General features: G+C 42.3%; 1 protein-coding gene across 2 annotated transcripts; it reads left to right on the forward strand.

Moving 5' to 3' along the window:
* The first annotated feature begins 3,528 nt into the window (after positions 1-3,528).
* spy1 (sprouty homolog 1) lies at positions 3,529-8,972 on the forward strand. 2 transcript variants are annotated; one of them, NM_001140017.1, is given in 2 exon segments: positions 3,529-3,626; positions 5,379-7,368. In NM_001140017.1, a coding segment is annotated over 1 exon segment (1,050 nt). In that variant the 5' UTR covers positions 3,529-3,626; positions 5,379-5,433; the 3' UTR covers positions 6,484-7,368.
* Positions 8,973-15,513: the final 6,541 nt, after the last annotated feature.

Consider the following 15,513-nt stretch of genomic DNA (forward strand, 5'->3'; position numbering starts at 1 on the left):
GAACACGCGTTCATCCTGAGCGTTATGACGGCTGCGTGGTCCCATGGTGTTTATACTTGCGTACTATTGTTTGTACAGATGAACGTGGTACCTTCAGGCGTTTGGAAATTGCTCCCAAAGATGAACCAGACTTGTGGAGGTCTACAAATTTTATTCTGAGGTCTTGGCTGATTTCTTTTGATTTTCCCATGATGTCAAGCAAAGAGGCACTGAGTTTGAAGGTTGGCCTTGAAATACATCCACAGGTACACCTCCAATTGACTCAAATGATGTCAATTAGCCTATCAGAAGCTTCTAGAGCCATGACATCATTTTCTGGAATTTTCCAAGCTGTTTAAAGGCACAGTCAACTTAGTGTATGCAAACTTCTGACCCACTGGAATTGTGATACAGTGAATTCTAAGTGAAATAATCTGTCTGTAAACAATTGTTGGAAAAATGACTTGTGTCATGCACACAATAGATGTCCTAACCGACTTGCCAAAACTTTTGTTTTGTTAACAAGAAATTTGTGGAGTGGTTGAAAAACTAGTTTAATGACTCCAACCTAAGTGTATGTAAACTTCCTACTTCAACTGTACTTCAGACTCTGACATTGCTCATCCTAATATTTAAATTTTTCCTAATTCCATTCTTATACTTTTAGATTAGTGTGTATTTTTGTGTATTGTTAGATATTACTGCACTGTTTGAGCTAGGAACACAAGCATTTCGCTACACCCGGAATAACATCTGCTAAACCTGTATGGACCAATAACATTTGATTGGATTTTACTCCACTGCATTCCTAAAGAAAGTATCTACATTTACTCCCATACATTTTCCCTGACACCCAAAAGTACTTGTTACATAATTTTGAATGCTCAGGCAGGACAGCTATATGGACCAATACACACACCTATCAATATGATGCATTGTCATCCCTACTGCCTCCGATCTGGTAGACTCACGAAACACAACTACTGCGTTTGAATAGGCGAGAGCCCATGTCTGTCCATAAATAAATAAAAAAACAAGAACATTTTGGCATCTGGTTTGCTTAATATAAGGAATTTGATGTATAGCATTTACTTCTACTTTTTACTTTTACTCAAGTATGACAATTGAGTACTGTTTCTACCACTGTACTTCAGGACATTTTAAACCAGACACTTTTAGACAATTTTCAAGTTGTGTTTTACTCGGTGACTTTCACTTTTACTTGAGTCATTTTCTATTAAGGTATATTGACTTTTACTCAAGTAAAACAATTGAGTACTTTTTCCACCAATGCATTTTATAGAGGTTCATTGTTTACCTACTCACCACAGCCCTAGTGGCTGTGGATGCTCACATAATGTAAGGGGGTCGAGATCTGGCTGTCTGACAGTCCTATCTGTATCTGTCGCAGATAGCGGCAGTATGCAGAGGCTGCCCTGCTGGCCCTGCAAGAGGACATAAAAGCACAGCTCTTCATGGGGAGACACTTTGAAAACGCCGTGAAGCCTCGCGTTCCAGACTCTCTCGTCCAGTCGTATATCAACTATTAACAGCAACGCGGCTTGAGTTTTTTCCGACGTCACAGAGGAAAAATGCCAACGCTGCAAGACTCTTTGCGGACCGACTGCAAAATGTTTACCATAAATGCAGTTATCCACTGGAGTCGCAAGGGTTTCCCAATGGACATTACATCAGTGAATAGGGAGAAATAATAGACCAGAATAGCCCATGTGATTTAATCAATAGGCTACTTTTTTTATGTGCTCAGTAGGCCTAATTGTTAGTCTCCCTAAATAACCAATCTTAAGGCACAATTCTCTACAAAAGTGTTGTTTAGAAACCTGTTCTACCTGAAATACAATATTAGGCTACAATGTAATAAATGAATTGTTTCTCTATATGCTTGTTAATGCTTTTTAAAATGTTATCTTCATAAGACAAATCGATTATTTTAGGCATGGTAAAAAAAAAGAAGAAGGAGATTACAATACAGAAACATAGCCAACATCAATAAATTTAACCAAGGGTCTTTCTTAGGCTATTTTCAAAGCAGGAGTTATACCAACGCAACACAGATTATTTCATGGGGTGAGAAGTTTGAAGGAAACGTTTGCATTCGTCTTTAATAATGTGCACTTTACGTTTGCTTTGCATTTGCTTATTGGATATATCCAGGGTGAAAACAAGCACGGATGGTATATTAATCATTGCATCCATGGAAATCTGTTAATTGCTGTAGGGTAACCATAAAATGTCTGACTTCTCTCCGCACTTCTGACCACTATGAAGAGGTTCCCATCTGTCGTTTGGGAATCCAGCAGGAATTGCTTTATCATCAAGCCTTAAGCTTCCAAACTATTTTTTTGTATATATATCCACCCAAACACCAGAGACATATAGGCCTACAGATGCATTTATCAGTCCGTTAAATGTAGAAGTTTTGCAGAATTTGCTGACCCGAGATTGTATTGAGGTCATTCATCTATTGATTTTTCCATTTGAAGAGGATAAATTGACTCTGTATTGAACTTCCTTTTCTCGTGGATCCGGATGTAGCGCATCCGCGACACCAATCAAACCAGACAGTCAAGAACAGAGGGGAGGCGGTGGGTGGGGGGAATCTTTCCCCTTGCTTGTGGGGTGCCTTTTTCTTAAGGGGGCTCCGAAGTTAAGTTTACTGAGCCACTGGGGGGGAAAAAACAAATGAGTAGTGGAGGGATTGCCATTTCATTTTCTATATCGGCCATTTTATTATGTATTTTAGATATAGACTTTAGGCCAACAGTATTACATACTTATATTATTGTCTGCCTAGAGTTTTATGCGCATTTGTGTATTTCTAACTCTGCCATGCGTAAATGGAATGGTGAGATACCGTGGAATGCATAAAATAAAACAACGTTATCGATTCAAAAGGGATCATTTTGTTGCCACTGTTCAATAGTTTGCAACCACAAGAACGGAAATGAGCTTATCGGCAATTGTAAACCGTTCCACCTTAACTGCTGCACACATCTCTATCGCCCAGCCTTACACATCTGCCCAATGAATTAAGAGCGGATGCGATGTATCCTTTTTCAGTGGCGTGAATGGCCAATGGGAGTTGGCTTGTCGAGCAAACACTGAGCCCTACATTCTCATTCATTCAGTGCTCGACAGTCCTGCAGTGTTGATGAGAGCACGTCTTCGACTAGCGCTTGCTTTTGAGCATTCCGCACAACAGAAAGCTACTTTTACTATTCTGCAAGCAGAATTAGAAGACTGAAAACCATTGGATATATAATTATTTGTCATCAAATCGTGAATTATTGTGCTTTTAAGAATCCTAAAGCTTTTCCCTGCAATTGTTATTCTGCCCTAGGACTAATAAACAGTGTTGTCTGACCAGATCGTTCTCAAGTGCGCAACTTTTAGGCTATTTGGTACCTATTCCATAAAGAAACGTTGATTTACCGTTTCTGGAGCACATTGGTGTAATGCACCATATTTTGAGAAGGAATAACGAAAGAAGATACAACATCCGTATTTGGATTTAAAGCCGTCGTTACGAATTTTAAGAGCTAATTAAAATACGCTTGGACTATTTCCTTGGATGGAGTTTTGGTATATTGGTTGATGGATTCGACGTTATGGATGGTTACAGATGGGTGCGTATCTCCCCTCAATGAAACATGTTGGAAATGTCTGGTTTGTTCATAGATTCTTTGTTGCTAAAATGTAGACAGGATACAACGAACATTTCACAACTAATCTTCCTCGGATAAGTAGGCTAATATACCCATAGAGTTCAGAACTCCGGTTCTGGAAACATTGTTGCCAGTTGCATGGACTATGCTTGTCGTTAGTATGTCGAGATAGATGGACTTGGGAACACGCATCCTCTGGTGCTTGTATCTGTGGAGAGTTCGCTTCATATTGTACATGCTTACTTGTGTCTTCTACTCGGAATGCCTATTTAACACAGACCATTCGACTCTCGAAGGGAATCAAAACGGTCATAGTTTGGTTCAGAGGGGAGAGCGATCACTCCGACGCGCAAACAAACACCCCACCCCCCACCGTAGCCCAATTTTCATTCATAAGCTTTCACCCCTTGTTTTTCTATTCATCTCTAGATCCGTTGATTTGATCCTCTGTGGTTTCTATCACATGGGACGTCTCTCGGTCAACTAAACCCTAGGGCATAGACATATTTGAAGTAGCCTACACTAGGACTGTCGGTGTATTTGTCCTTTTACAATACAATAATTAGGCCGCCCGTCTATCTCCTGGCTAAACCTAGTTACTGTGCTCCGTGTAAGCTACCGTGGGGTTTCATGAAGTCAATAAATTATAGGGCTCTGCTTATAAGCAAGCTGTCTTCGCGCAGATAATGTATATCTACTAATTGTATCCGTTTTTAAACGTATTTGTATGCTTGCGTCATGTTGATTAGACTGACATGTGTTTATGCCTATTGAGTAGGGTCCCGTTTGCGTTACAGTTTCAAGAGATACGACTGACTATATAGCTAGACCTACCACGGTTAATTCCAGAAGCTGTTGATATTTTAAACCAGTAATGGTATTGGCTTTAATTCAGTTGTCAAATTTGCTTGAAATTATATGGACATAAAGTTGACACTGTTGTCGGGTTCTGTCGTGACCTTAGTTTTGTCACCACATTTCCTTCTTACATTCTTTCGTTTAGTAATCGAATAATACGCGAGGCAGCTCATTTTGTCCTTTTGGATCGTGGCCTCGTTCCGTCGCCTTGGCACATTTAAATGTTAACCAGTCATACAAATGTAAATGAGGACGGGAAGTAGCCTATTTGTACTGAAGTTTGGATGTGTGCATATTGAGGAAGGTATGAAAAGTCTCATTAATAGTCTACTTTTTCCCCCCACGGCTTGCATAAAAAACTAGTAGGGCTATGTGAACATGTTCTTAATTAGTTAAAAATATTGACTGCACTTGTCTTTTCCTACTAGCACTGACTTTGCTTATAACTTAACTTATTTGAAGAAAAATGTACATATTACGACTGATGTGGTTGTCTAACCTAGCTATTTTAAGATTAATTGACTAACTGGATAAATAGCTTCTGCTAATACTAAAATCGGGATGTAAGCACAAAATAGCATACTCCTCTCAATAGACTGTGCTCTTAACCCGTTTTATAACTTTGATGAAATATGATCATCAATGAACAATGTTTGATCTATAAATTGAGACCATCCAAGGATCTATTGATGTTTCTACTTTTTCAGCTCTTTAGCTTTTCCAATCAAAAGTTGAATCTAAAATGATAAGGGAACACTTTTCCAAAACTCCACCACCCTATATTTCTCATTTGCAAATGACATCCTTGTCTTTACTGATGGCCCTTTCCTGTGTCTCTCTTGCTGTCCCTCGCAGGTTTTCCGATGCATGCCAAGTCCATGGTGAATGTCGGAAGTGGTGATCACCCCAGATGGCGCTCCAAAGTCAACATGGCCCTGGCGGTTCATTAGTGGTGATTCAGCAGCCTTCCCTGGAGGACCGGCAGAGGTCAGATTACGAGCGGGAGCTCCAACATGCCGCCATCCTTTCCCTGGACCAAATCAAGGCCATCCGCTCCAGCAACGAGTACACAGAAGGGCCCTCGGTGGTCCGGAGGCCCCCTGCGCCCCGCATGGCGCCCAGGCCCGACAAGCAGCAGGAGAGGACTCACGAGGTGATCCTCGTCAATGTGAACAACAACTACGAGCACCGGCCGGTAGGGCAGGGCCACCACGGTGGGGTTGTGGTAGTGGCCGGGGGCCAGCAGTGTAGCGCCAGGGCCCCGGGCCTTAATCGCTCCACCAGTACAGGCAGTGCGGCTAGCTCAGGGAGCAACAGCAGTGTATCCTCTGAGCAGGGACTCCTGGCCCGCTCGCCTCCCTCTAGGCCTGGGATGGTGGCCCTCCACCAGCACCACCACAGAGCTGAGCGTGCTCAGCCTCTTCGGACTCAGCCCAAGGCACTGCTAGCCTCCCAGCAGGGCTCGCACCCGCTGCCGCCACTGGAGGCACCGCTCAAGCCCTCAGGGAAAGGGGACATGGCCTCTGGCCACCAGTTCATCTGCGAATGCTGCGGGAAGTGCAAGTGCGGAGACTGCACAGCCCCAAGGACCCTGCCCTCATGCCTGGCCTGCAACGGCCAGTGCCTGTGCTCGGCGGAGAGCGCCCTGGAGCATGGCACGTGCATGTGCCTGGTCAAGGGCATCTTCTACCACTGTTCCAACGACGACGAGGGGGATTCGTGCGCCGACCACCCCTGCTCGCTGTCACGCTCCCACTGCTGCTCACGCTTTCTCTGCATGGGATTACTGTCGGTACTGTTCCCCTGTTTGCTGTGCTACCCGCCCGTCAAGGGGTGCCTGAAGGCGTGCCAGGGCTGCTACGACCAAGTCAACAGGCCCGGCTGCCGCTGCAAGAACTCCAACACTGTCTATTGCAAACTGGAGCGCTGGTCCCACCAGGCCCAGGAAAAGCCTTCCTGATCCTGTATGTGTGTGTGTGGGTAGAGTGGCGGGCAGTTGTTCCCCTGTGTGGTTCTGACAATGATAATGATGATGACCATAATAGTCACTATTACTATTGATGTTTATCAAACATTTTAAGCACCTCCCACCCAATTCCATTTCTCCTGAAAGGAGTAAAGCACGGAATATGAAAACCACTCAATTATTTTTTCTTCTTTTTCTCTCCTTCCTTTTTGCAACAGGACCATGTTTTTACAGACCAGTGTTTGTCTTCAATGGTTGTTTTTTTTTTTTTGTCTCTCTTCAGCTACTCATTAACACTTTTAATTTTTTTTTGAAATAATTTTCTGTTAGCTAGGCAGTGTTTACCTGGTGCTTTAAGCTTCAAGTGAGAGCAGCCTCTTACCAAATCTGTGAAGGACTATCTAGCTAGGCAATATGTAGCTGTTACCACGTGTTCATAGCAAACAAGGATTGCTGGAATTCCCAGTTGCTACCCCACTCAGACCATGGCTAGCTGGGTTTCTGTGCTCGAGTTGCATTGTGGAAAGCACATCCATCTCATAGTATTCTGTTGGATATGTTTCTCCCCCTTCCCCACTCATCATTCACACACATTCTGTGGCATTCTTTCCCTTGTTTTTGTTTTGTAAATTGTATGCTCAAATCCATAAGAGCGATCTGGCTTTAAAAAAAAAAGGAAAATGTCTTTTTTTTTTTTTTGTAAAAATATTTATTATGTGAAGCTCTATTATTTTATGATATTTATTGCAAAAGACAGTCTTAAATTTACTCATGTCTGAATATAACAATATCAATACTTACTGAAAAAGGAAAGGGTGGCACAAAAGAATAAACTATGTTAACTTTAATGCAGAAAATATATTAATTAATGAAAAAAAATGTCTTGTGTCTTGATTATCCTCTTTACATTGACCCTTGGGAGTGTTTAACTCTGGTTTGAAAGCTTTCTGGGTAATAAGGCATTTCATAAGCAGTGATTGGGTGCAAGTTTAGTTCTTGTATCATTTCTTTGCGTAATGTGAAATAGTTTGGTCAACACCACTTTGCTGTACATTCATTTGTTCATGTGTGGAATTCTGGTTAAAAAAATGTACTTGAAGTGAGTCAGAACCACTTTTAACCTGAATGTTGCAAGCCCGTTATTTCGGGATTCTATTTATTGGCTTGATTACTCTTTAAACTGATCATGTAAAATAAGCCTACATCTGAATGCGAAATGGCCACCAATGATACTAACTGGAAGTTCCAACACTTGAGAAACTTCATTCCAGGCAAGAGGTCATCAACAAACTAAGCAATAGCTTTAATCCCTGGTTTTAAAAGTTGCTACAGTATATCAGAATCTTCCCAACTCTCAAATGGTCTCCATATTGTGAGGCCACAGTATGTGTCTGAGAAATGAGAGCCACCATTACAACTACCCAGGTCCACCTGTTCAAAGATAATAAACCTATCAATGCCAAGCTTTTATGGCATGGTTCATTCACTAAAAGTAAAGATGGGGCAGATACAGCCCCCATTTGGCTGCCTTTTTCATTTGTCAGTGAATTTATCACTCTGGAAGTTTGCTGACCCCCAGGGGATGAGTCTTCACTTCTAAAGGTTAGTGAGTCTGAAATAGCAGAGCGGCAACAGGAAATGCACTAAAATACCAGGGTTTAACTTTGAGGTGGCAATTAGTATTTCAGACAATCTCAGTTTGGAGGGAGTGGGGAAACTTGACCTCAGGAATAAAACAAGCACAGTTGTTCATGGAGGTAAAGTCTAATGTGGATAATATAACTAGGCTGGGTGGTAAACATTGAGTGGTATTTTTGTAGAAACCAAAGAAGTGGCATTTTGTGATTTATCTGGATAAGCTCTTGCAGGGAACAACCTGTAGGATTCCCTGTCACTGTGGTTCAACAGTTTGCATGAACAGAACAACTCTTCCAAATGGCTCCTTTTTAATGTGCATTTCCCTTTTTTGCTGGAATGTACCGTTTGTTCCTCTGAATGGTTGAGTGGGTTAGCGATTTGTCAATTTCCTGTTACCTTTCAGAGCTGCAATTCGAGACCCATTTGCTTCTGGACAATCGCAAACAATGGGAGGCCTCTTTTTTTTCAGGTTTCACTTTAGATCCCTGACACAGGACAGAGCAAAAATTTTATTCAGGAGGCGGCTAACAGGAAGCAAACGTTTACTTAATATTTTCCAGTCTGACCCAAATAAGGAAATATATATTTGCTCACCATTTCCAGGTCTCAGCTTTTAACAAGAGTCCCTTAAAAGCCTTATTCCCCCCCCCCCCCCCCCCCAAATTAGATGAAATACCAAAATAAGTTTTAAGTGTCTGAATACTAGTTTCCTTTTTTTATATATCAGATTCCACTCCATGAAATTATTTGTAATCGCCCCTACAAGCTTCCATAGTCATCATCATTGTGTCACGTGCAGCAGTCTAAGGCACTGCATCTCAGTAAATAAAAGAAATGGTTAAAAGTCAACCTGAGTCACTATTAAGTAATTCCATGGCACAAGTGGCAGCAAAGCGAACTGGCTCCCTCGCACTTGTTGCAGAGTAAATTTAGCTGCACCACACGCCCACGGGGTGCTATTTTGGAGTGTGTAAAGCTTGGCGGCCCCACTCCCGGGGCCCTCTGACAGCATTGGGGCCTTGCGAGTGCAAACATGCATGATTACCCTGTGAGTCACCATGGTGGAACCTCCAACCCACAAGCTCTGCTGCCGGCCAGGGCTGTCCTTAGCTAGGGCACTGCTGCTGACGCTGAAGGTCTTCTATAAACACTCCCCAGAGGATTTGTCACCAAAGGCAAAGCTCCGCTTTCAGTTTGCCTAACCTCAGCGGATTTCCATTATTTTCTTAATACCGTCTAAATGGAAATTGGCTATGAGGGACAGCAGAAATGGGTTTGAGGGACAGGATGAGGGGTTTCTATGCCTCTTACTTGAGTTGGTTTGGTTTGCTTTCGTTATGTTGAAAATGTTTTTGCTCTTTGTTGGGTGAAACTGTTTCTGAGAAATAGAGAGAACCATCTGATGGTGAATACAGAAAAGTTGCTATAAAATCATCTAAACAGAGTAAAAGCAAAAAATAACAACATATAACTCCTGCTACATCCAGGTTTCTATCTCAGGCTAGTTGGTAACAAGGTAAACACTAATTTACTTTAGTGACCTTTTATAATTCACATGAGTAATAAACAATGTTTTATCAGGTGCTGGGACTACTTTGGTAAAGGTGTTCCATTGGAACCAAGCCTCTGCATTTGCTCCATGGTTTCACACACAGAGGGCCAGGGTGTAAACCCATGTGTCTATGCGGCGTTACTGCCATCTAATACCACACATTCTTCCCAAGCCCCTCTTCCTGTCTTTGTCAGGCATTTTATGGACAAAGGCCAGTAGGGGATGGGGAAGAGAAGGCGGGGCCTGAGTGGGAGGACCAATACCCAAACCCTGGCAATCATTCAGGGGGAACCTATTGTAATTAATGGCCAGGCGTGTTTGAGAGATGAGCTTAGCTCATTTGCTCATAGCCAATGGACGTCGGTGATTATGTGTTCTACTAACTGCAAATTCAATCAAAGGGAAGGGGCCAATGCCCACAATTGGCCCAGCGTTGGCCGGGGTAGGCCGTCATTGTAAATTAAGATGACTTTCCTCGTTAAATAAAGGTTAAATAAAAAATAAAACTATGCGTTTATCTAAGAAATGTAACTAGAGGTGAAGATGGTTTGATCAGAGGGATCTGTCAAGAATTGCTCATCTGGGAACTTTAGAAAATATAATTACATTTAGATATTTTAAAACAACAGTTGGATGACAGCGTTCTGAAAAAGTACACCAACAAAAACTCCACCTACGGCCCTGCTACACTACAGCCATCGGTCGTCCGGCATTGCCATCAGCCATATAGGAAATGCTTCCTTGGAAATCAATGAAAGCTGCTATACTGTCCACGTTGCGTCACGTCCAATGGCAGCGTCCAAGCTCAAGAATTGCTGAGGTTCAATTGTCGATGGCTGCCGCTCGCGTTCATTCCATCTTGTGTGAATTGAAATACTGAGAAATAAAGTCGATTTTGGTTGGTTTCCGGTGTAGCAGGTAGAACGTTACATTGACACGACACTGATGGCTGAAGTGTTATTGTCTCAAATGTTGCAGGCTAAAAAAATACTGCTAACTATACTTCATATTAGCTATACTGCTCTTCCTTCTGGCCGGATGGGCCCACATTAACAAGATCATGTCCTATCTTAACAGCCCCCAGGGAGAGGTCTGTACGAGCGAGGTTTAATATGTTCAACAGCCCCCCACTCCTTCCCTTTTTCCTTGATATCTCAACCAAGGGAAAAAAATTACTCCCAAAACTTAATTAAAAAAAATAAAAGAGCTTAAATCATTCCTTGGATGCAGTGGGCCCTTTCGGAGGGTGTGTGTTTGGTGGATGGGGGTGGACGGTGGAGGTTGGGGGTGGGGGCGGTGGCTCACCCCTCCCAGTCTCTTTTTAAAGATTATACTACCATCTAGCCAGATGGTTCCCGTCTGCTGGCTTTTTTTTCAATTCACTTCCTCTCCTCACAGACAGCCTGCACCCCCCCACCCATTTTCCCATCTCTCTCCTCCCCCTCCCTTCTTCCTCTCCTCCCACCCTCCCCAATGGCTCCTCTGTTATGCGGCAGGAAATAATCTTTTATAGCCCGGTTGTTCGGAAGTGACCTCCTGCCCTTGATTAGATAGGGCCAAGTCCTATCACACGATTGTGTTTGAGCTGGCAGTCCCCCCCCCATCCACCCCACCTCTCCTCCCCCTTTTTCACTGGCAGGCTCGGTGATCCTGTATAAGGGACAACAATGGGAGGCTTTAGTCCGTCCGGCTCTCGGCTGGGGGTCATGTCAGAGAGTTTTTTTTCTTGGTGGGGGGTGGAGTGGTGGGAGGGAGATGGAAGTCAACTGAGTAGTCAACAGGTGAGGAACAGTTCAGTGATGGCTGCTCAGGGCCTTTCATGGGTCCCTATCTGGTTACTTAGTTTAACTGATCTGCGTTAGCACCTTGTTAAGAACTCCTATTTCCTTCAGCACTGATCACAGGGATTCCACATCACTGCTCTGTCAGGAGTGGAATTCCAAATACCAAAGCACTTCTTTAGAGGATCAAGAAAGACATTTAAACAGTAAGTTAGTCACTAAATGCTTGCTCAAAATTAGTTGATTGGGTTCCTTCTAAAACCAGTACAAAGCGAATTTGTCAAATGACAAAGGTACATATTTTATGGATAACCACCAAGTGATCTATGACTCCTGCGACTCTCCAATAGTGTACCAAACCAGGACGCATTGCAAAAAAACAACAGTGCTACGAACCCTGACAAAGTGCTACAAAATAGCTTTGGTGGAATTGAGTGTTTTCTAGTTCTATTAGTTAGACACAAAAAATAGCATTTGGCTGTTAGAAAGTGTAGTACCTGGTAGTTTAACATTTGAGGCATGAGTCAAGCAGACAGGGCTCTTTTTTCTCTCCCTTGTTTGTCTACTTCTCTTATGGGTACTATAAACCCATAACAAAATAGGTGACAATAGACCCTACCTAATGTAAAATTAAAACTACATAGCTACATTTGCTAGGCTAACTAGCTAGCTATCTCTTATAATGCAATGTAGACAAAATGTCTGAAGTCGAAATGCTCTGTGAGTCTACCTACTGGTAAGTTAGAGAGCGGTTTGCAGGGGGGTCCCGAACAGCAAGCACTGAGTCCCCCTATTCTCTAAGTGATTGAAGGGACCCCCAGATCAAAGGCGATGAACACAGAAAAGCCTTATCTGTTGTTGATAGTGAAGCACAGGGTTCTAGAAATGTGTAATTACAGGGCCAGATCATAGAATCCCTCTTTTCATCTTGTTATGCTTTTGTTCTTCAAGGGGTTTGAAATGGGGCTCCGCTCACTTTTTGGTGCCTTTAGGAACGGATGCAAATGTACAGAATGGTTACCTGGAGGAAAATAGGGGAGGGTCATGCTTTTTCAATTTCAGTCAAGGGGAGGGTTTAGTATTTTTTTAATATCTAGTCCAGAGGAGGGTCATGTAATTTGTAATTGATGAAATGTCAGTATTTCTCAGTGTTTTTGAATTAGTTGCTTATTAGGTTATATATTGATGTTTGCCCGATGCAGCCCCTCATCCCTGATTCTCCGCTGGGCGCGCAATATCAAGTGCACCTATTGGCTATTTAGTGTGGTCTCAATCAAATGATCCATAGCCTATAGGCTATGAAGTGCAGGCTTGGAGAAGCACAGAGTAAAGATATTTTGAAGATAGCTGCTGGGATGTTGTAAATTAAACTAGGCTGCATTACACCCTGCAATGGATATTCCAACCCTGAGCCCCGGGCTGCTCTGCTTTAAAAAATGTATATATATATTTTTTGTGCTGCCTAACCAATGGCTGTGCAGTGTAGGCTTATGGTGGCAATTCAGGAGTCAAAGGTTTCGTCCACATTTTTTTATTTTATTAGTCGTAGTTCAAAAAATTCACTCTCTTGCGCAGGGACTAGCCTATAGCCTACTGCATGTTCTGTTCAGTTTGAGAAGGAGAGCCCGAAGATGAGGAAGACCGGAGGTCAACCTTGATAGCGTCCTACAACTATAATTTATTTGATTACAAACAATATGTTTCTTGCCCATGATGTATTTATCAGAGTTATTGACCTCACAATAACCCAGATTCTAATCATTTACATTGTGGTGTTGAAACTTGAAGCAGCAGCTGTGGCACAATCAATCGGAATGGACAGCTCATGGTGCTGAAAGTAGACACTTTCAAGTAGCCATAATTAATTTAAACCTTATTAATTTTAATTACACTTTACTAAAAACAAGAGGGCTTTGTGTTGGAGCCTATTTCTTCCTAATTAAGAAATAAGAGGTTGGTCTACCTGTTTGACAGACGAAATGAGGCTATAGGCTGCTATATCCATAAATATGTTGGTCAATTCCTCCACCCACCATGCACTTTTTAAGTAGTTTACCACCATGTCAGTGAAGGGCTGTTAAGTTAAAACCAAGACTCGAATTGAGGGTATGCCATATGTCGACCTATTATTAAAGAAAATGGCAAAAAGCACAGGCCTACCCCTTCTTAGCTTAATATTATGAAGACAATAAAACGGATCCGATTATATAAAGTTATATATAACAGCACTTTGGTCCGCGATTCTTTATGCTAGAAACAAGCTGTAAAAAACCCCCTCAAAAGACATGACTCCGAGGCATTGGGATATCATTGTTTCCTTTCTTTGACATTCAGAAACTGACTTTGCTTTGGAAGTAGGCCTAATCTAATTCTTTCCCTATCAATTGATTAAGCAATTCCCTATCTGTACAATAGAAGATGTTTAAACTCAGACAGATTTTCCGGAAACACTTGTGACCTTCTCTCATTGGGTTAAGCCATGGAAGACAACTAGGCAGCAGTTAATGCTTACATTTTTTCTGCAGTCGCTAGGCCTACTCTGTCTGGGTTGGAAAGGTAGGCCTAACTTTTGAAAGTCAGCCAGCGAAGTACTATGCTCAGGACTATTTGCAAAGAGGGACAGTTTCTTTGCAAACAAGACACACCGATTTGGCATTGGAGAAATATGATAAGATGAACACATAGGTCTATCTGTCTTTCCATTCTTAGCCTGTAATTTCAGTAATTTGAAAGATTCCGCTAATATGTAAAATTACGAAGAATTGCATGGAATGTTTATAAAAGGCAATTTTTCTGGCACCTGCAAATACAATGATAGATTCATGCAATGCTTTTACTATAAAGCAGATCTTTCCACCCCTACTCTTGTCTACGGTGGTCTGCGAACCCACAACCTTCTGGCCCTGTGCCCTGTGCCCTATCAAAATTCCTGCGTTGCCGTGCAATGCTTTTAGGATGAAGAACAGTCTCTAAAACTGGATATATATAAGGCTCTTGTTTGGCCAAGAAGTCAGGGTAAACGGTAGACATGTCTGGCATCCACTTTGTTTGAAGGATTATTTTTGGTGTAGGGGAGGGTCAGCATTTTCATTTCAGAGAGGTCTGATTTTCTTCATGTAACCCTTATTATAAATAACGTTCACTCCCTTAAGTGTACGTTCAAAAATGACAGAGAGAAGACGATAAGTAAAAAGCCTTTACAGGCAACGAGGAAGTGGCTTCACAAAAAACGAATTTCCCGGACTGTAGAAAAGTTAAATGAATAATGACAACCAAGAGACATTTCAGTGGAGTTTTGTTCTGGAATTCCTCAATGCTGAGCACAGTTCATATGGTGGCTGGTGTGTAGGCTAGGTGCAGCAGGGTCCAGTTCCATATCTCTCCCCCATAGAAATGTTGAATTAAGTTTTCAATTTCGAACTCTGCAAGAAACTTGGTTCGATCTCTATTGCGTTCAATAGTTGCGTTATGCTGGAGGGGTAACAGAACCTGGACAACAGCCTTTCTCCTTGCTGTAAATTTGTATTAACTACGTCCCCTCGATAATACGCCCCAGCTTGACTTGTAGAGACCACATCCCCTTCATAGAAACAGCCATGTCAATCATAGCCAGGGCTCCACTTGGTCAAAGTACACTGCCGGATGATTGACGCCTTAGATTATGTGTGTGGACTTCTATAGTGGGAGAGTCTATAGAGCCTGTAGTTAGCCCACCAGCAGGACAAATTCTTTACCTGTGTGGTTTGTTTATCTAAATTGGTGATCCTGAAATTTGCAGGTAGAACGAACATGTGACACGTTGAATAACTAACCTAAGATGTTGATTTTCCAGTTAAATACTTACATCTTTGTTGTGTAGAGAAATACATTTTTTTAATATAAATATACTACATGACCAAAAGTATGTGGACACCTGCTCATCGAACATCTCATTCCAAAATCATGGGCATTAATATGGAGTTGGTCCCCCTTTGCTGCTATAACAGCCTCCACTCTTCTGGAAAGGCTTTCCACTAGATGTTGGAACATTGCTGTGGGACTTGCTTCCATTCA

Source organism: Salmo salar, chromosome ssa05 (genome assembly GCF_905237065.1).
Source record: "Salmo salar chromosome ssa05, Ssal_v3.1, whole genome shotgun sequence".
In the NCBI taxonomy this organism is placed as follows: Eukaryota; Metazoa; Chordata; class Actinopteri; order Salmoniformes; family Salmonidae; genus Salmo; species Salmo salar.

Bases quoted from the DNA above. Each gene is read 5' to 3' on its own strand.
- spy1 (XM_014199406.2), top strand. From the start codon at position 5,434: ATGGCGCTCCAAAGTCAACATGGCCCTGGCGGTTCATTAGTGGTGATT.